General features: G+C 38.0%; 1 protein-coding gene across 1 annotated transcript in view; it reads left to right on the top strand.

Moving 5' to 3' along the window:
- Positions 1-515: 515 nt before the first annotated feature.
- SHCBP1L (SHC binding and spindle associated 1 like) overlaps positions 516-20,925 on the top strand; it is a 39,502-nt gene continuing 19,092 nt past the window's right edge. The window contains exons 1-5 of the mRNA XM_032393139.1: positions 516-926; positions 2,658-2,807; positions 14,299-14,513; positions 15,388-15,474; positions 15,550-15,768. Of these exons, the coding sequence (XP_032249030.1) occupies positions 516-926; positions 2,658-2,807; positions 14,299-14,513; positions 15,388-15,474; positions 15,550-15,768 (1,082 nt within the window). The remainder of the gene's footprint in view (positions 927-2,657; positions 2,808-14,298; positions 14,514-15,387; positions 15,475-15,549; positions 15,769-20,925) is intronic.

The following is a 20,925-nucleotide window of genomic DNA, read 5'->3' as shown; positions in this document are numbered from 1 at the left end:
GAGCAGAGGGCTCCAGTTACTATCGGTCTCTAGCGTAAAACTAAATTTTCTTTCAGACTGTGTTTGTGCAGATGCGCGTGTGTGCAGTGGTAGGCGGCGCATGAGTTAGGTCATGATGACCTGGGGGTGACTCACAAGCACCCTGAAAACGTAAGAGGACCCTGGGGAAAGAATTCTCTCCTTGGGTGGGTCCAAGGGGAGCGGCGTAGGGTTAGGGCGAGCGCCCTGCGCGGGGGCGCCACCTAGTGGGGGCGCCGCCTTGAGCACCACACTGTCCACCGCGGCCTCCCCCGCGGCCCCCTCCGCAGCACCCGCGCCCCCCCACCACCTCGCGGGCCGCGGTCCCCTCCACCCCCGCCTCCGCCCGCACACCCATCCCCCAACTCACCCGGGCCGGCTCCCCTCGAGGCCCCGCGCTCGTTGCGGACTCGGCGGGCGCCGCCCGCTCATTGGCCAGCGGGCTGAGGGCGGGAAAGGTGACTAACGGCTGCAGCGGGCCCTAGCGGTGTGAGGAGATGGCGTCGGGGGCCAGGGCTCCCGTGCCGGAGGACTCCGTCCGAACCGTCAGCCCCGGCAGGCGAGGAGAGAAGGGGGTGTCCGCGCCCACCGGGGACTCGGTGGCGGTAGGGACCCTGAAGAGCGCCGCATCCCCGGTGCGGGCGGTGGTGGCGTCCCCGCGGCCCGCGAAGGGGAAGGCGGGCCGGGAGGCGGCCCGGCGGCGGCTGCAGCTCCTGCCGGCCTCTCAGGCCGAGGGCCGGGGCGAGGGGGCGCAGGAGGACGAGGACGAGGAGCCCCTTCTGTCGGTGCCCGAGGAGGATGAAGAGGAGGCGCAGCCACTGCCCCCGGTCTGCGTGTCCCCCATGAGGGGCATGTGGCGCGACGAGAAGGTGGCGCTGTACTGCGACGAGGTGCTGCAGGGCTGTAAGGTGAGGGGCCAGCCTGCCGTTCCAAGGACGGGCACTCGGCATCTGCAGGGCCTCCGCCGAGCCGGAGGCAGCGGCCCGGCCCAGAGGGTTACCGTCGGCTTTTCCCGCACACAAACCACTGTCAGTGAGGGGGGCAGCCCTGGTGGAGCGTGTTCCCGGTTTCTGGCAGCTTCCAAGAGATGAAGATGGATAGGCCTAATCAGTGCCCAGGTTTACATCTTAGATCGATAAGCCTTATCAGTGCCCAGGCTTGCGTCTTAGTTTTGGCATTTAACGACTTGCGTCCACAGATAACGATACGATGACCCAGCCTTGACTTTTACCCGACAGTACTGCACGGGTCTACACTCGATGGTTCCCAGACTCTGAGTCTGGGAAGTGCAGTGATGTTTCGTATCCAAGATACGTACCTCGTAACACTGCATAGAGCAAATATATGTTTCTAACCTATTTTTTTTTAAAAGTTATAGTAGAAGAATTGGTGTAGAAAGATATTCGTTGCACTGATATGTATTAGAATTAAAAATTAGAAAGTAACGACTATGGGGGCAGTAAAGAACTTGTGGTGGCTGCATATACTGGAGACCCATGCAGGGGTAAAAATTAGGTTTTCAAGAACAGTTATATCTTACGCGATAATGTTAAAAAAAAAAAACAACCCAGGAGACAAAACAAAATATGATTCATATGAATGGATGAATGCAAACATAGAAAAATGACTGGAAGGAATTAGCAACAACGGTTATTTGGGCTGTCAGGATCAAGAGTGGGTTTTGTTTTCCTTGCATTTTGTGCGTTTTTCAGATTTTGTTGTAGGCGGACCGTATTTTATAATCAGACGAAAATTTTATTTTTAAGAACACAGTTACCATAGGGGCGCCTGGGTGGCTCAGTTGAAGTGACTGCCTTCTGCTCAGGTCATGATCCCAGGGTTCTGGGATCGAGCCCCGCATCGGGCTCCCTGCTTGGCAGGAAGCCTGCTTCTCCCTCTCCCACTCCCCCTGCTTGTGTTCCCTCTCACGCTGTCTCTCTCTCTCTCTCTCTGTCAATTAAATAAATAAATAAAATCTTAAAAAAAAAAAGAACACAGTAACCATAAAACTAGGACAGTATTAATGGCCAACTTATATCTGATAATGAGGGTTGGAAAAGAGGAAGTCTCTGAAAGGCAATTGAAAAACGTTTATAGACATTTTTGTGCCATTAATCAGACGGGGTCTAATGACTGGGTTTCACAATAGCTTAGATGATTATCATCCTTGAGGTAGCTGATTTAAATTTAAAAAATAAAATGGGTAGTATTTTTTGAATGCTTAATATGCTCATTTGTTTTATAGAATGGAGTGCTGTTTTAAATTTTTATGTACTATGTTTTAAATAGGTTACTGTATCTTTAAAGTTTAGAAAAAATAATTGCTGTTTTTTAAAAATGATAATTACTATTTTTTTAAAGTATAATTACAGTTCTTTGTCCTCAGTGGATTAATAAAACAGATTACTTAAATATAAATAACAAGTAGATGTTTCAGCACTGAATTACTCTGTTGAGTGAATGGATCTCTTTTAAGTTTTTAATGTTTATGATATTTTCCAGTAAACATTGATTCAATTAAAATCTGTTACTTTCCAGGTTTTTTATTATTTAAGGGTATATTTAAATAGAAATCAGTAAAAATATTTCTATATAAATCTATAATTTTATATATTTATACATATTTTTTCTTTTGCTAGGCAGAAGATGCTGATGAGGCTATGAGTAATTATCTATCAGAAAAATTAAAGTTGAAAGACAAATGGCTTGGAGTCTGGAGGACGAATCCTGAGTTATTCTTTGTGAAATATGAAGAAGCTTCTATCCCTTTTGTTGGTATACTGGTTGAGGTAAATAACTTTTACCTGACCTTTGTTCTTTTGAGTGAAATTATCAGTTCTTTTTAAGACCAAAATATGACCTTACTAATTTGGGACTTTGATACTTAAACACAGATTGACAAAGGTTAATGTCTATTTTAAGTTTCTAAGCAAATTAATAGCATAAAAAGAAGGGGGGATATTAGCATTCATTTACCTGGGCACAGTTAATTATTAAATGGAATCTAGTGTATCAGACAGTATTTATTAGCTTAGTTTCTTTTTTTTTTTTTAAAGATTTTATTTATTCATTTATTTGAGAGAGTGAGAGAGAGAGAGAGCACATGAGAGGGGGGAAGGTCAGAGGGAGAAGCAGACTCCCTGCCGAGCAGGGAGCCCGATGCGGGACTCGCTCCCGGGACTCCAGGATCATGACCTGAGCCGAAGGCAGTCGCTTAACCAACTGAGCCACCCAGGCGCCCTATTAGCTTAGTTTCAATTGCTCAAATAGCAAAAGTGCATTTCTTTAAAATTAGTAATTTAGGCTTTAACAGACTTGGGCCTTCTTTTTCCATCATTTTCCTTTAATCTTCTTTTGTCTGAATTACGAGGTTTAGTTAAAGTAAGACAGAAAAAGTGGATCAGAAAACTGTTGGTAAAATTTGAAATTTCTTCTATAAAAAGTACCCTTTTAGTATAATACCTCAACTTCCAAGCCTTCATCTGATAAGATTTTACTTTTTTAGGTCTATAGGTTAAATATTGTGGCATATTTGATGTCATAAGTTTGATTCCCTTAAAGATTTATTATCCGTGTATAGACATTAATATCTATAATCACAAATGGTATCCCTGCCTCAGATATTTCAAGTTTGTTGTTTGGTCACAAGAAAAATTTGTGTTTGAAATTCATTACATTGCACACTACCTGAAAACAATTCAATTCTGTGTTCTATGGAAAAGTAAGTTTGTGGTATTTTTACAGATAAAAAATGGCATATTTTTTATCATAGAGACTATACAAAAAATATAATAGAGACTTGGGATTAGTTTTTCAATAATATTCTGTTTTTAGTGTTTCTTTGAGGTTTGTTCAACTTCAGATTTTGAGTAGCTTTTCCCTGGAATTTTCATAACTTCTCTGGACTTTTTTCATGTGGATAAAATAAGTGGAGGTATACTATATTGGTATCTTTAACATTTTGGGGGGGGGATTTTTTAGTCAAGTTTTATGTGGAATCCTGACATATACAACACATTAAAGCAGGACATTTCTGATTGAAATGAAGGGGATGGCATTCTAGCAATTACTTGGCTTTTCTTCCGACACCTCATGATAGCCCCTATTCTCCATAAAACCTTGGAAGATCCTTAAATTTATATGAAAACTCACTGGATTAGATTATCTAGAAAATATATCAAGTTCTAAGGTTTTACATGCAATACATTGATTGTTTGCTCTCTTTCTTACTCCAAAAATAACAAGGTTACAGATAATTATAGATTGCTTTAGAATCCTCTAGGGATTGCCAATCCTCTAGAGATTGCCAGTGTCCGTTTAAACATTAGAAAGGTAGGAAGGAAAGGAGAGAACAGAGCAAAAAGCAGAATAGTATGTTGGCAGATTCTAATTCTTTGAATTATGTGGCAGTAAAACTAGATCTTGGGACCTCTTGAGGTAGCTCTTGGGATCTCTTAAGGTAGTGCTGCACAATTCAGATGTTGTTTTGTCTGCCAAAGCTTCTTAAATCTTACTTGGATTGAAGTATCAACAGTTGCTATATGATACTCCTTGTTCTGAAGTCACAATAATTTATTTCTATGGACCTCATTCTCTTTTTCTTTAGATGCTCAATTTTCTATTGCTGCTGCAAGAATTTACCATGAGTTTGGTGACTTAAACTACAAATTTATTATCTTACAATTCTATAGAAAAAAATCTGACATGGGCCCAGTGAGCTAAAATCAAGATACAGGCAAGGCTGCATTCTGTTTTGGAGGCTGTAGGGGAGAATCTGGTTCCTTGTCTTGTCCAGCCTCTAGAAGCTTCCTGCATTCCATGACTTCTGGCCCCCTCTCTCCATCTTCAAAGTCTTTCTTGGACTCTATCTGTCTGGTTCTTTGCCGGCTGAAAAAGTGCATGTCCTTTAAGATTCATGATTAGAATGGGCCCAACTGGGTAATTCAGGATAACTTTCCCATCTCAACTCCTTAACCTTAATCACACCTGCAAAGTCCCTTTTACCATGTAAAGTAACATTAATATATTCACAGGTTCCAAGGATAAAGGCATGAATATCTTTGAGGGCCATTATTCTGCCTGGTACAAATTCACACAAAAACAAAGAAAAAATTTAGAAATATTTGATTGGAAGAAAATCTAGCATATTCTTAATCTTGGTTACAAAATGGTCCAGAAATTAAGGAACTTTTTTATAACCTCTGCAAAAAGCAGTTTGCCAAAATATATTAAGAATTTTAAAGTAGGGGCGCCTGGGTGGCTCAGTTGGTTAAGCGTCTGCCTTCCACTCAGGTCATGATCCCAGGGTCCTGGGATTGAGCCCACTTCGGGCTCTCTGCTCAGCAGGGAATCTGCTTCTCCCTCTCCCTGCCTCTCTGCCTACTTGTGTGTGTGCGCTCTCTCTCTCTCTCACTCTCCCTCTCTGTCAAATAAATAAAATCTTAAAAAAAAAAAAGAATTTTAAAGTAGTTCACTCATTATATGTCAGTTATCTCAATAAAGCTAGAAAAAATAAAAATAACAAAAATAAATAAATAGACCCACTGCACATAAAAACAAATAAAAATGAAAATGAAAAAGTTCACTTAATTTCTAGAATTTATTCTACAGAAATCAGAAATGCAGAAAAAGATTTATATATTGAGTGATCACAGTGATATTTATAAAATTAAAAATACCATAAAACTTTAATAATAAGATGCTGGTCAAATAAATGATGATATATCCATAAGATAGGATATTATGTAGTCATAAAACTTATATTAACAAAAAACTTTTAATGATTTAGAAAAGCGCTCATTGTATATATAAGATAAAATAAAAGATTAGAGAACTAGATATGCAGTATGATCCAATTATGTAAATAATATAAGGACATAGGAATAAAACTGGAAGATAAAAAGGTTAATGGTAGTTGGTTATCTCTGTTGATAGGATTATGGTTGATTTTTAAACATTTTGTACAAAGAGCATGTGTAGTCACTATCAATAAATTTAGAGACTCTTTATTTTATTTATTTTTTTAATATTTTATTTATTTATTCGACAGAGAGAGTGAGAGAGTACAAGCAGGGGGAGTGGGAGAGGGAGAAACAGGCTTCTCGCTGAGCAGGGAGCCCGATGCGGGGCTCGATCCCAGGACCCTGGGATCATGACCTGAGCCAAAGGCAGATGCCCAACCATCTGAGCCACCTAGGTGCCCCGAGAATCTTTATTTTTTTTAAAGGTTTATTCAAATTCCAGTTAACATACAGTGTAATATTAGTTTCAAATGTATAATATAGTGATTCAACACTTCCATACAACACCCAGTGCTCACCACAAGTGTACTCCTTAATCCCTAGCACCTATTTAACTCATCCTCCCCACCCCCCTCCCTCTGGTCACCATCAGTTTGTTCTCTCTCTTTTTTTTTTAATATTATTTTTAAAAATTTTTTTAAATATTTTATTTATTTGAGAGAGAGAAAGAGAGAGAGCACGTGAGAGGCGGAGGGTCAGAGGGAGAAGCAGACTCCCTGCTGAGCAGGGAGCCCGATGCGGGACTCGATCCTGGCACTCCAGGATCATGACCTGAGCCAAAGGCAGTCGCTTAACCAACTGAGCCACCCAGGCGCCCACCATCAGTTTGTTCTCTATAGTTAAGAATCTTTTTCTTGGTTTGCTTCCCTCTCTCTTTTTTTCCCCCCTTTGCTTGTTAGTTTTGTTTCTTAAATTCCACATATAAGTGAAACCATATGGTACTTGTCTTTCTCTGACTGACTTATTTCACTTAGCATAATACTCTCTAGCTTCACCCATGTCCGTGCAAATGGCAAGATTTTATTCTTTTTTATGGCTGAGTAATATGCCATTGTATATGTACGTATATATACATATATCACATCATCTTTATCCATTCACCAATTGATGGACACTTGGACGGTTTCCATAATTTGGCTATTGTAGATAATGCTGCTATAAACATTGGGGTGCATGTATCCCCTTGAATTAGTATTTTTGTATTCTCTGGGTAAATATTTAGCAGTGCAATTGCTGGATCATAGGGTAATTCTATTTTTAACTTTTTGAGGAACCTCCATACTGTTTTCCAGAGTGGCTGCACCAGTCTGCATTCCCACCAACAGTGCACAAGAGTTCCCCTTTCTCCACATCCTCACTAACATCTGTTGTTTCTTGTGTTGTTGATTTTAGCCATTTTGACAGGTGTGAGGTGTTATCTCATTGTACTTTTGTATTTCCCTGATGATTAGTGATGAGTATCTTTTCATGTGTCTGTTAGCTGTCTGGATAACTTTGGAAAAATGTCTATTCATGTCTTCTGCCCATTTTTTACTTGGATTGTTTTCTGGCTGTTAAGTTCTTCATATATTTTGGATACTAACCCTTTATCAGATATGTCATTGGCAACTATCTTTTCCCATTCAGTAGGTTGCCTTTTAGTTTTGTTGCTTGTTTCCTTCGCTGTGGAGAAACTTTTTATCTTGATGAAGTCCCAATTGTTTATTTTTGCTTTTGTTTCCCTTGCCTCAGGAGACATATCTAGAAAGAAGTTGCTATGGCTGATGTCAAAGAGATTACTGCCTGTGTTCTCTAGGATTTTTATGGTTTCAGGTCTCACATTTAGGTCTTTAATCCATTTTGAGTTTATTTTTGTGTATGGTGTAAGAAAGTGGTCCAGTTTCATTCTTTTGCATGTAGTTGTCCAGTTTTCCCAACACCATTTGTTGAAGAGACTGTCTTTCTTCCATTGGATATTCTTTCCTGCTTTGTCAAAGATTAATTGACCATATACTTGTGGGTTTATTTCTGGGTTTTCTGTTCTGTTCTATTGATCTATGTGCCTATTTTTGTGCCAATACCATACTATTTTGATCACTACAGCTCTGTAATATAACTTGAAGCCCAGAATTGTGATGCCTCCAGCTTTGTTTCCCCCCACCCACCCTCAACGGTAGTTTTGGTTACTCAGCATCTTTTGTGGTTCCATACAACTTTTAGGATTGCTTATTCTAGCTCTCTGAAAAATGCTGTTGGTATTTTGATAGGGATTGCATTGAATGTGTAGATTGCTTTGGGCAGTATAGACATTTTAACAATATTTATTCTTCCAGTCCATGAGCATGGAATGTCTCCATTTCTTTTTATCATCCTCAATTTCTTTTATCAATGTTTTGTAGTTTTCAGAGTACAGATCTTTCACCTCTTTGGTTAGGTTTATTCCTAGATATCTTATTGTTTTTGGTGCAATTGTAAATGAGGTTTTTGCCTTACTTTCTCTTTCTGCTGCTTCATTATTGGTAAAGAAATGCAGTAGATTTCTGTATGTCAGTTTTGTATCCTGCCACTTTACTGAATTCATGTATCAGTTGTATCAATTTTTTGGTGGAGTCTTTTGGGTTTTCTATATGGAGTGTCATGTCATCTGTAAATAGTGAAAGTTTTATTTCTGCCTAGCTGACTTGGATGCCTTTTATTTCTTTTTGTTTTCTGATTGCTGAGGCTAAGACTTCCAGTACTGTGTTGAACAGCAGTGGTGAGAGTAGACATCCGTGCCTTGTTCTTGACCATAGAGGAAAAGCTCTCAGTTTTCCCCATTGAGGATATTAGCTGTGGGTTTTTCATATATGGCCTTTATTATGTTGAGGTATGTTCCCAGTTTAGAGAATCTTTAATTTGGAGACGTTTAAGGGATCTCTCAGTGGATTCCGAAGCTGGTTATTTACCTGATTCTACTGTATCATAGTTCTAAAGAGGGAATAGTCACTTTGAACTGTTCTCAACATTTACATCTTGCATTGTGGCTATTTCCACAAACTCCCACCTTTAGTTATAAAATCATTGGTTTTATTTATTATTTATTATTTTTATTTTTGGGGGGGGAGGGGCAGAGGGAGAGGGAGAAGGAGAGAGAGAATCTTAAGCAGGCTTCACACCTAGCATGGAGCCTGATGTGAGGCTCAATCTCACAACCTTGAGATCATGACCTGAGCCAAAATTAAGAGCTGGACACTTAACTAACTGAGCCACCTATGTACCCCTAGAATCCTTGATTTTAAAGCCTGTTCTGTAACTTGCTTTCTGAACAAATTGGGAGGCATTTAAATTCACATTTTAGACTGCTTGGGACCCTTCTCTTCCCTCTAGCTCCTACTCTGTCTCTTTCCTTTATTTCATCGTAAAGTCCCCAAAATAGTAGTTTATATTAAATGTCTCAATTCCTTATCTTTTGTGTACCCACTTATTGCTAAATGTTTTCTTAGTGTTATTAAAATTCAATATGCACATAGTTAATAGAGTCAAATACAGTTACAACTTTTGTTATGAAATGATGTGATCACCCAACCTCTATCCACCTTCTGCTGCAATTTCTTGTATTTTCCAGGTGCAGCCAATTTTAACCAGTTTAGTTAATTATTATGGTATCAATTCCCTATCTCCAAGAGACATGCTTATATTTCTTCCCATTCAGTTTTAAGAGAGGGAGACAAACCATGAGAGACCCTTAACACTGGGAAACAAACTGAGGGTTGCTGAAGGGGAGGTTGGTGGGGGGATGGGATAACTGGGTAATGAGCATTAAGGAGGGCACGTGATGTGACGAGCACTGGGTGTTATGCACAACTGATGAATTATTGAATACTGCATCTGAAACTAATGATGTACTATGTGTTGGCTAATTGAATTTAAATAAAAAAAGAAGAATCATGCTTATATTGCTACTTCTTGATTTCCCTGTTTTAGGTTTTATATATAGGCTCCCACTATGGAAAATGGGGATTTAGGTATTTTATATACCACCACCAATACATTCCCTGTTCCACCTTATACCCATATTTTTTACATGCTCCCATCCTCCCAAAACACTTAATAATTTTGGTTCTATCATATACTCAGTGTTTACTTCATTTGTATGTAGTATTCATTTCAGAGATAGATAAACTGGTATACTATGATTAATTTTCCTTTCCTGGACATTTAAAAAAGTTTTCCTAGAGTTGATTACCTTGTTTTTTTTCATTTCTTTTAGTTTTCTTACTAGTTTGTCCTTAGACTCTTCCCCAGTTATGTAAGTCTTCTCAACATAAACATGTCTATCAATTTTGTCTTCTTAAAGAGGTATCTCTTGCATCCTTCTGATCTGCAATCTGGATTGGTGATCTCTAGACCTGATGGATAGCTGTGTTTTTGGGATCTCCCTCCATCATTATCTTAGGAATTCCTTTTGCCATTCTCTTGTATAAATAACCTATTTCCCAGAATTCCTATCTTCCTTTTTCTTAATTCTTTCATTTTGGCTAGGGACCTTATACTAATAGCTTCATGGGTAAGGACACAAAGAAGATAAAATTACTGCAATCTTGTGTTCTTGAAAATATCCCCATATTTATTTGAAAAATTGACAGGGTACCTGATTCTAGGTTTGATTTTTATGACCAGAATTTGAAAAATACTGTTCATTGTCTTCAAGCCTCCAGTGTTGTTGGTTGAGAAGCCAATGTCATCAGTCCTCTGATAACACCTATATATTTTTCCTCTCTGGAAACTTGTAGGAGCTTTTCTTTATCCCCAGAGTCCTCCACCAAAATGATAGCAAAGGAATTTTTTAAAAGGTATTTAAGGACAAGAGATGGGAAAGGAGATAATGGCAACAAAACTTAGAAGGCATAAAAGAGATAAATAAGTGGCAACCGACAGTAAAGCTAAGAAAGTTGAATTCTAAGTTTGTAGTAGGGAATGTCAAAAAACAATTTGATATACACTAAATACCCTAAAGAATTGACTGTACTTACATCTCTGGAAATAGGGTTTAATATGGAGCTAAGAAAGAATTGTTGAAAGCTATTTAAGAAACAGAGATTTCCACTCCCAGAAAGATGGAGTAGACATATTTTTCCCTATTCTTCCTACCAAGTATAACAAAAAACCTGGATAATTAATATAAAACCAACATAAGACTCTAAAAGATGGATAGAAGGCAGAGTGCCTAGGGACCTCATGACCCAAGGAATAACAGTAACTTCCTTGAGGTTTGCTTCATATCTCCTAGACTGGGTACCAGAGAATCTGGCAACCTAAAAACACCAATAGGTGTAGACTAAAAGTAAAAAATAAAAATGAAAAAGCCCACCCCCCCCAACTCCCCACTCCCAAAGGCCTGCTTTCTCTAGCCAAAGGACCAGGAAAGGGGCAGCCAAACACCACAGGGAAAAAACCCCAAACCTGCTGCCCCTTTTTCCCCACTGCAGGAAAAGACCCAAGTGAAGAGCCTAGACTTCCACTTTTGTTAAGTTGAAACAAGGCAGGCTAACCCCACTGCCAGAGTGGTGTTAGAGAAGACCTAGTGGGAAGAAAATGGGGAGTTGGGTGATAAGGAACTTCCCCTGCCCCTCTGGTGTCAATGTAGACTACGTAGAAAGACTATACTACCACCCCTGCGAGTAAGGAGAGACTCCTTCCACTTCCAGGAGCAGTGGTGTCAGAAAAGATCTAGTGGAGAATCAGGACTCAACACCCTACCACGATGTCAAAGAAAACATGGGGAACAATAATGAGGTGCTCCTCTCTCTCCAAGCTGGTATCAATGGAGATCTCATGTTGAACCTGAACTCTCACCCCAGAATAGCAGTAAAGAAGAAACACTCCCCATACTCCCCCGGTCAACAGACACAGAGTGAAGAATCTGGACTTCTCTCCCTATCTGGCAGTAACAGGATGGCAACTTTCTTTCTATGGCAGATTGGTGTCAAAAGAGGACTGATAAAATAAAAGATTTAAATAAAGTCAAGAATCTCACATAATACTCAAAATGTCCAGAAAAATCACTTGTCATCTCTTCTCAATCCCTCGTAAGAACTAGGATGATCTCAACTTGAATGAGATAAAACAATAGACACCAACACTGAGGTAACACAGATGTTAGAATTATCTGACAAGGACTTTAAAGCAGTCATGATAAAAATGCTTCACTGAGCAATTATGAATGCATATGCAACAAACTAAAAAATAGAGAGTCTCAGCAAAAAATAGAAAGTCTCTACAAATAAATGAAATATATAAAGAAAAACCAAGCAAAGTTTTAGAACTAGAAAAATACAGTAACTACAATAAAAAACTCAAAAGAATGTGTTGAACAGCAGAACGAAGACAGAGGAAACAATCAGTGAACTTGACAATAGAAAATTAGAAATTACCTAAATGAACACCAGGAAGAATATAGACTGGAAAACAAAATGGAGAGAGCTGTAGGGACATGTTGGACTCTAACAAAAGACCTAACATTCATGTCTTCTGAGTCCCAGAAAAAGAGAAGAGATGTGGCTGAAAAAATATTTGAATAAAATAATGGCTGAAATTTCCCAAATTTGGCAAAAGACATAAATGTACAGATTTAAGAAGCTGGGTTGAGAAGTATGGTTAAGGATAGAAGTATCCCATTGAGAAGAAGGGAATAGGTCAAAGTTTATTGGTACTGAATGTTAGGATCTTCTGCCTTCTACTCTGACTCTGAACACAAGCAGCTAAGGCATATTCCTTCAGGCATGAGAGTTGGAAGATTTTTCTATATTCAGCTCAGAAGAACACATCTAAAGGTAGTTGTCATATTGAGTTCCCATGGAAAGAGCTGGTGCAGAAGATCCTACAGATGTTCTACATCTACAGATAGAACATCTGTACTTATTCCACCTGTATACACAGACCTCCTTTTTAGTGCTCCACTTTTAAATATGAACAGACAGCCAAGGATCGCCAGGCATTTGAAGAAATTCTAATATCAAAATTGTGGTTAAAACAGCAGAAAAGAAGATATTTTGAAGAAACAAATGGTAAGGAAAAGGAAAATATATATATATACACACATATGTACATAAATATATTTAAAAACCTATTAATCTCAGAAATAAAAGACAAGATAAAAGCATCCATGAATCAATAACTGGAACCTATTAAAAAAAAAATAGATGAGGAAGGAAAGCTTTCAAATTCATTCTATGAGGCCAGCATTACTCCAATACCAAAACCAGATACCAAAACACTACCAAAAAAAAAAGAGAACTGCAGGCCAATATCTCTGATGAACATAGATGCTAAAATCTTCAACAAAATATTAGCAAACTGAATCCAACAATACATGAAGAGAATTACTCACCATGGCCAAGTGGGACTTATTCCTGGGATGCAAGGGTAGCTGAGTATTCACAGGTCAATTAATGTGATACATAACATCAACAAGACAAAGGATAAAAACCATATGATCATTTCAATAAATGCAGAAAAAGCATTTGACAAAGTACAACATCCATTCATGATAAAAACCCTCAACAAAGTAGGTTTGGAGGTAACATACCTCAACACAATAAAAGCTATATATGAAAAACCCAGAGCTAACATCATACTCACTGGTGAAAAACAGAGCTTTTCCCCTAAGGTCAGGAATAAGACAAGAATGTCCACTGTCACCACTTTTATTCAACAGTACTGGGAGCCCTAACCACAGCAATCTGACAAGAAAAAGAAATAAAAGGCATCCAGATAGGTAAGAAAGAAGTGAAACTTTCACTATTTGCAGATAACATGATACTATATATAGAAAACCCTAAAGATTTCACCAAAATACTAGAACTGGTAAATGAGTTCAGTAAAGTTGCAGGATACAAAATCTTTATACAGAAATCCATTGCATTTCTATACACTAATAATGAAATAGCAGAAAGAGAAATAAGAAAATCCTTCCATTTACAATTGCACCAAAAATAATAAGATACCCAGGAATAAACTTAACTGAGGAGGTGAAAGACCTGTACTCTGAAAACTATAAAACACTGATGAAAGAAATTGAAGGCAACACAAAGAAATGGAAAGATATTCTGTATTTAGGGATTGGGAGAACAAATATTATAGAGGGAAGGTGGGTAGGGGGATGGGTGAAATAGCTAGAGAGGATTAAGACTTATCTTGATGAGCTCTGAGTAATATATGGAATTGTTGAATCACTATATTATACACCTGAAACTAATGTAACATTATTAACTACACCGGAACTAAAGGAAAGGAAAGGAAAGGAAAATGAAAGGAAAGGAAAAGAAAAGGAGAGAGGGAGGGAGGGAGAAAGTTTGACAAATTGTTATTTTATTTAATATTGATCTATAATTACTTTGTGTGTGGTTAAAGAGGTCATAAAATTTAAAAGAAGAAATTTTATAAGCAGATCATGTGTGAGGAAAAAAATCCTGTGATTTATTTTGATTTGTAATTACAAATTTTATAATATTTGTCGTAGGTAACTTGTAAACCACACCAAAGCTTATCGTCTTGTTTCAAAGTTACTGTATCTGTTGCTGAGCCCTTTTCTTCTAACATTGCAAATATTCCAAGGAATTTAGTCAATGAGATTTTGGAAGAACTGGAGCATAGTGTGCCTCTCTTGGAAGTGTACCCTGTTGAAGGACAAGATTCTGATATACATGATATTGCTTTGGCCTTGGAAGTTGTAAGGTATTAGACCTTTTTACCTCTTAAAGTTAAAATTCTCCTATTCAAAAAGTTAATATGTAAGTATATAAGCGCTTAATAAATAGTTATTGATTTAATTTTTACTCACTGCTGAATTCAATTTGTCCATTTTTTTAAAGTCTATTTATTTATTTTAAGTAATCTCTACACCCAACATGGTGCTTGAACTCATGACTCCAAGATCAAGAGTCACATGCTCCACTGACTGAGCCAGCCTGGTGCTCCTGTCTGTTTTTAATGAACACATATTTGTAACTCTTTTAACATTCTCTTGCAGAAGTATTATATATGGGCAATGAAAAGTTTGCCATTTTTTGATCTTGCTTTTCCAAAAATTGATTAAAAAAAGTTCTAGAGACAAGTAACATTAAATTTTGTTCATATTTAAGCATCTTAAGTATATTAGATTTTATGTTTCACGTGTAAGGGCATTACAAATACTAGATGTCATCATCTACATTATGATTGCTTCTTAAAAGTTGATACAATTTGAGAGAAGCTGTCCAAAAATATAATACAGAATATTTTGGGGGCATATTTTTGTTTTTCTAATGCTTCCCCTGAATATACAAATTTGATTATATCTTAAGTATTATTTCTTTGTTGAACAAAACCATAGCCAAAATCTAGGAAATTTGGAAACATTTTTCATTCCCACTTCAAGGAACATTTTCTGTAATAACCTCAAATAGAATCTAGATAACCTAATTTTTAAAGGTTTGATTTTAATATTAGTTCACTGAGAAGTCATTTTTCTTAGAATTCATACAAAGAATTCTGACATGACAGTGTCTTTAATTATATACATGGTATTGGCTCTTTTTGATCACTTTTATATTATTTTGATTCATTATAGGTTTTTTTATGACTTTCTTTGGAGGGACTGGGATGATGAAGAAAGTTGTGAGAATTACACTGCTTTGATTGAAGAAAGAATTAATTTGTAAGTATAGTTAAAAACGAACTCAGCACATTATTATTATAAGATAAACATTGTAATTATATTGATACTTTTCAGGTGGTGTGATATACAAGATGGAACCATACCTGGTCCTATTGCACAACGTTTCAAAAAAACTTTGGAGAAATATAAAAACAAACGTGTTGAGCTCATCGAGTATCAGAGTAATATTAAGGAAGATCCATCTGCAGCAGAGGCCGTTGAATGCTGGAAAAAATACTATGAGATAGTAATGCTCTGTGGATTATTGAAAATGTGGGAAGATTTACGCCTCCGGTAATAATTTGCTCTATTTTAAACAAAAAGATTACATGGTCATTCTTTTATATCACTTGTCATATATATTACCCTGACTGAAGTAGATTATAAAATTAGATGTCCAGTTTTTGAGATAAGAACAAAGTGCAACTACCAGTATTGGAAAGTTATTTTTATATAACTGAGTTCACTGAAATCATTGGCTTTTTGGATAAAAAAACATGTCATCAAACTAGTTCTTTCCTTATCTTTCATCTTTACATTCTTGATTTTGGCCAAAGCCTAAGAAAAGAGGAGGTAGATCTCCACCACATATAATATGCAAAGTAAAGAGAAAGTTGAATAATTTGGCTGCCTCTTAATTTCTTCTTTTTTAACCAACATAAGTTGATAAGTTCTTTTTGTGATAAATAAAACAATGTAGATTTAACTAGCATCATTCTCCAGAATACTTTAAAATGTCTTAAAATATTTTTACATTACTATGTAGTAAAGTACATATTTCTGTTTTAGATAGAGAGGAAACAAGAATTCTTGCTCATGGTTTCAAAATTAATGGAAAATTTTGAATGGAGCCAAAGGACATATGACTATTTCATACTAGATTGTTAAACCTCTTCCTTTGTGTTCCACCTGTACACGTTCTGTGCCCATAGAAATTCTGAGCCACATTTTATTTGTCCAACAATTAACTATTAGCCTAAATCTTTTCTTTTTGTACTTTCTTTCAAATTTGACTTACTTTTTTAATCATTAAGAATCCCATTTCAGTGCCTATTGTTGATGTTGTTATTGGGATTCCTATATAAGAAAACCTTGGGATTACTTTGGGAAGTCAGTATAGATAAGATTTTTGAAATCTATTTATCTAGAAATCCAGATTCAACAAAAGTTGAATTTGAATACAAGCTATCATCACTAGACTTCGGATTCTAATGGCATAGAGCACAGGGTTCTCTCATCTTAAAAGTTATAATCACAGAGAATCTAGGTTTGGGAGTGGTGGAGTAAGTTAATTCGTCAATCCCTTGCATAGATAACAATTATAAAATTTGAACAAAAATGTATTAAAAGTATCCAGCTATTTGAAGGTACTGTCAAATAACCAAAGCAGGCAACAGCCTTGAAATGTATTTATCCTTGGAATGGGTAAGAAATGGGAATTTGTTGCTTTTCAGTCTGAGAGGGATCACCAGTTCTTTTAGCTCTGGCAGCAAAAAATGCAGTCCAACTATTTCATGATGGCAAAGGACAGAGTTCAAAGCTGGCAGAAGAGCTGGAAATATAGGTGGGGTATCCTGAAAGAAGAGAGTTGTAAAAGGGGTGAGATCTAGAATTTTAGCATAAACTCTGCCCAAATTCTTGACTGACCACTAAACTGTGCTAGCATTGGTTGGGGAGAGAAATTTGGGAACCATGCTTTAAAAAAAATATGTAGTTGAAGCATGGAAGTTGAGAGAACTGAACAGAGATGTCAGCTGCATTTTGAGCCCAGACAAGTTAACTGCCTGCTAGAATACAAGAATAACAATCCTCAGAAGAACAAAACACAATCTAGAGTTATGAGAATCTATTTTCCAAAGTCTCCAGTGTTCAACCAAAAATTAATGGGCATGGAAAGAAACCAGAAAATAAGATCCATACCCAGGAAAAAAGATATTTAATAAAATATGAGTTTGAATAGACCCAGATGTTAGATCTGAAAGACTTCAAAGCAGCTATTATAAATATGTTCAACAAATTACAGGAAAACTGGTGTTAATAAGTGGATGGAGAATCTCAACAGAGAAATGGAAACTAAAAAACAAATAAAATATTTTCAGATGTAGCTCTGACATGTAAAGAGCTTGTTAATTATTGCTCCCATCCTTAAAAAAAGAAAAAAGCTGAGCAAACTGAAAATGACTTTCTTCGACCCATAAGAAAACTGAGGTTACAGGGCAAACTGCCACCTTGAAATCTGGAGAAAGAAGTAAATTCAGAATCACAACCAAGATCTGCTTACCTGAAACAGATAACCACCTAGAGCCATAAACTGTAAGAACACAAGTGGTAATTTTGATGAACTGCTGGTGGTTGAGTGTGGACTAGTATGCAAGTGAGAAGCTCCTGGAGGGATGAAGTTCCTAGGGAGATACCCCACATCTCTGTGGGGTTTTGCCTCCAGGAATTCTGGTGAAGAGTCAAGAAAAATCCCATTATGCCTCTGGTTGGGGATGGGAAAAGTTACTATTATGAAATATACCCATAAATCTTAAAAAAAAAAGGGGGGGCACCTGGGTGGCTCAGTCGTTAAGCGTCTTCCTTTGGCTCAGGTCATGATCCCAGGGACCTGAGATCGAGCCCCGCATCGGGCTCCCTGCTCTGCAGGAGGCCTGCTTCTCCCTCTCCCACTCCCCCTGCTTGTGTTCCCTCTCTTGCTGTGTCTCTCTCTGTCAAATAAATAAATAAAATCTTTAAAAAAAAAAAAAAAGAAAAAGAAATATACCCAGAGCATCTCCATGACAAAGATTTATTCACCAGAGGAAAAGACTTTACCAGAGCCTTTTCCCACCTAGGGGAGAAGGGCATTTCCTTGACTCCAGTCCCCTCTAGCCTTCCTATCTGGGAAGTGGAGGGCACTAAGAAACTTGTGAAGGTTACAGTCCAGGGACATAGACCCCCTCAAAGACAATATTTAATCATAAGATTATAGGACAATTCCTCTCTACCATACCATACCAACCACATCAGCCAGGCTCCAGTATAATAACTGGATTATAGCAAAAAGAACTACAAGACACGAACTCTGTCTAAAGAGGAGTTCTTAGGGAAGCTCAAAGGCAACAGGGGAGACACAAATGTGGAAACCATAGGAATGTGAGGCCTCTGACACCTACAGCTATAGCAAACATTAAACACAGTTTACCTCCTGGCCAGATTAATATAAAACCTCACTCTAAAAGCCTGTTTGCGGGCGCCTGGGTGGCTCAGTTGGTTAAGCGACTGCCTTCGGCTCAGGTCATGATCCTGGAGTCCCTGGATCGAGTCCCGCATCGGGCTCCCTGCTCGGCAGGGGGTCTGCTTCTCCCTCTGACCCTAACCCCTCTCATGCTCTCTGTCTCTCATTCTCTCTCTCTCAAATAAATAAATAAAATCTTTAAAAAAAAATAAAAAATAAAAAAATAAATAAAAGCCTGTTTGCTTCAGTTTCTAGTCAATATATCATGCTTGGCTTTCCACAAAATATTACAGGACATACTAAGAGGCAAGAAAAAAACTAAGCCTGAAGAGAGAAAGCAAGCATCAGAACCAGACTCAATTATGATTTTGGAATTAATCAGATGGAATTTAAAATACCTAATTAATATGTTAGTCTCTAATGAAAAAAGGACACAAAATGTAAGAACAGACATAATGTAAGCATAAGAACAGAAACTCTAAGAATGAATTAAAAGAAAATGCTAGAAATAAAAAAAATAAAAATGATGAATACCTTTGATGGGTTTACTGATAGATGGGATGAAACTGAGGAAAGAATCAGTGAGCTTGAAGGTATGTCAACAGAAACTTTTCAAAAAAAATGCAAAGAAAAAAAAAGAATGAAAAAAAGAAAACATCCAAGAACTGTGGGACCATTTCAAAGGGTGCAGCATATGTGTAATTGGAATGCCAGAAGAGAAAAAGAGCAAATGCAGCAGATGAAATGTAAATTAATAATGGTGAGAATTTTCCAAAATTAAATGTAGACACAAACCCATTGATCCAGGAAGCTCAGAGAACACCAAGCAGGATAAATACCAAAAAAATCTATACATGGGCATATCATATTCAAACTGAAGAAAACTATACATAAAGAAGCTGAGGGGGGAAGGAACACCTTATCTATAGGTGAACAAGAATAAGAATTACAATGTGCTTCTTACAAGAAACCATGCAAACAAGATGAGAGAGGAGTGAAATATCCAAAGCGTTAAAGAACTACCAACCTAGAATTCTATATATTTGGTGAAAATATTTTTCAAAAGTGAAACGATAATAGCTCTTTTAGACAAAAAGAAAAAAAAAAAAACTTGAGGGAATATATCACCTTGCAAAAAAAATGAAAAGTTCTTTAGAGAGAAGAAAATTGCTAAAGGTCAGAAACTCAGATCTATGTATAGGAAGGAAGAAGAGTTTGGAGAAAGAATAAATAAAGGTAAATTAAAATCTTTTATTTTTCTTTATCTCGATTGAAAAGATATTGTTTAATAGTAGTTTTGATGGTATTGGGTGATAATAGTGTATAGATTGGTAAAATAAATGACAGTAATATACTGAGGAGAGAAATGGGACTACTCTGTTAAAAGGTACCTGCACTATATATGAAGTAGCGTAGTGTTATTTGAAGGTGGACTAAGATTAGTTTAAAATGTATATTGCAAGACTCCAGCCACCGAGCATGTGCCATGAGACAGCTTTTCTGGGACAGAATGGTGCTGACTGCACTGCAAGGCTCTCCTCCAGGGGAGGGAAGCAGTCCATGCCTTGCCGGGCCCTTTAAGATTTGGAGTTTTGAATCCCAGCCATGTGACAGAGATAAAACACAGGAGAACTGGGGTGTCGGGTGTGCTGACAGTTGGGCACAGACATGTTGAGGGCAGCGATCTGACAAAAGCCTAGGACATAGAAGAGGAGATTGTTTGCTTTTCTGTGAGGGCCTCCTGAACACCTGTGGCCATGAGTTCCCCTCCCCGGGGAAAAGAGAGCAGGGTGATGCCATCCCTCCTCCCCTCCCCCCACCAGCGTGGTTGGACTTCAGAGAGAAACACAGCACCTCCAGTGGAGGCTGGAGTCACTTGCACAAAACCCTGCCCCCCTTGCACCCAGCAGGGGATTCTATGCAAAGGCAGGTCATTGTGAACCAGCTCATAGGGCCTCTCCCTCAGAAGACCAACACCCCCCTCCTCCCCCCCACTCCCCACCGCATGTACTAGGTCAGCTGATCATGGAGTGCTCCAAAGTGTCAGCCCAATCCTGGTGGAAATAGGACCAGGCTGGCTTTCCTTCCTCCCTCCCTCTCTCCCTTCCTTCCTTCTCTTTCTTCTTTCTTTCTTTCTTTCTCTTTCTTTTCTTTCTTTCTCTTTCTTTTCTTTCTTTCTTTCTTTCTTTTCTTTCTTTCTTTCTTTCTTTCTTTCTTTCTTTCTTTCTTTCTTT

The sequence above is a fragment of the Phoca vitulina genome, unplaced genomic scaffold (assembly GCF_004348235.1).
Source record: "Phoca vitulina isolate PV1807 unplaced genomic scaffold, GSC_HSeal_1.0 scaffold71, whole genome shotgun sequence".
Lineage (NCBI taxonomy): Eukaryota > Metazoa > Chordata > Mammalia > Carnivora > Phocidae > Phoca > Phoca vitulina.
The sequence above is the reverse complement of the archived record's forward strand: the minus strand, read 5'-3'. Positions and strand labels throughout refer to the sequence as shown.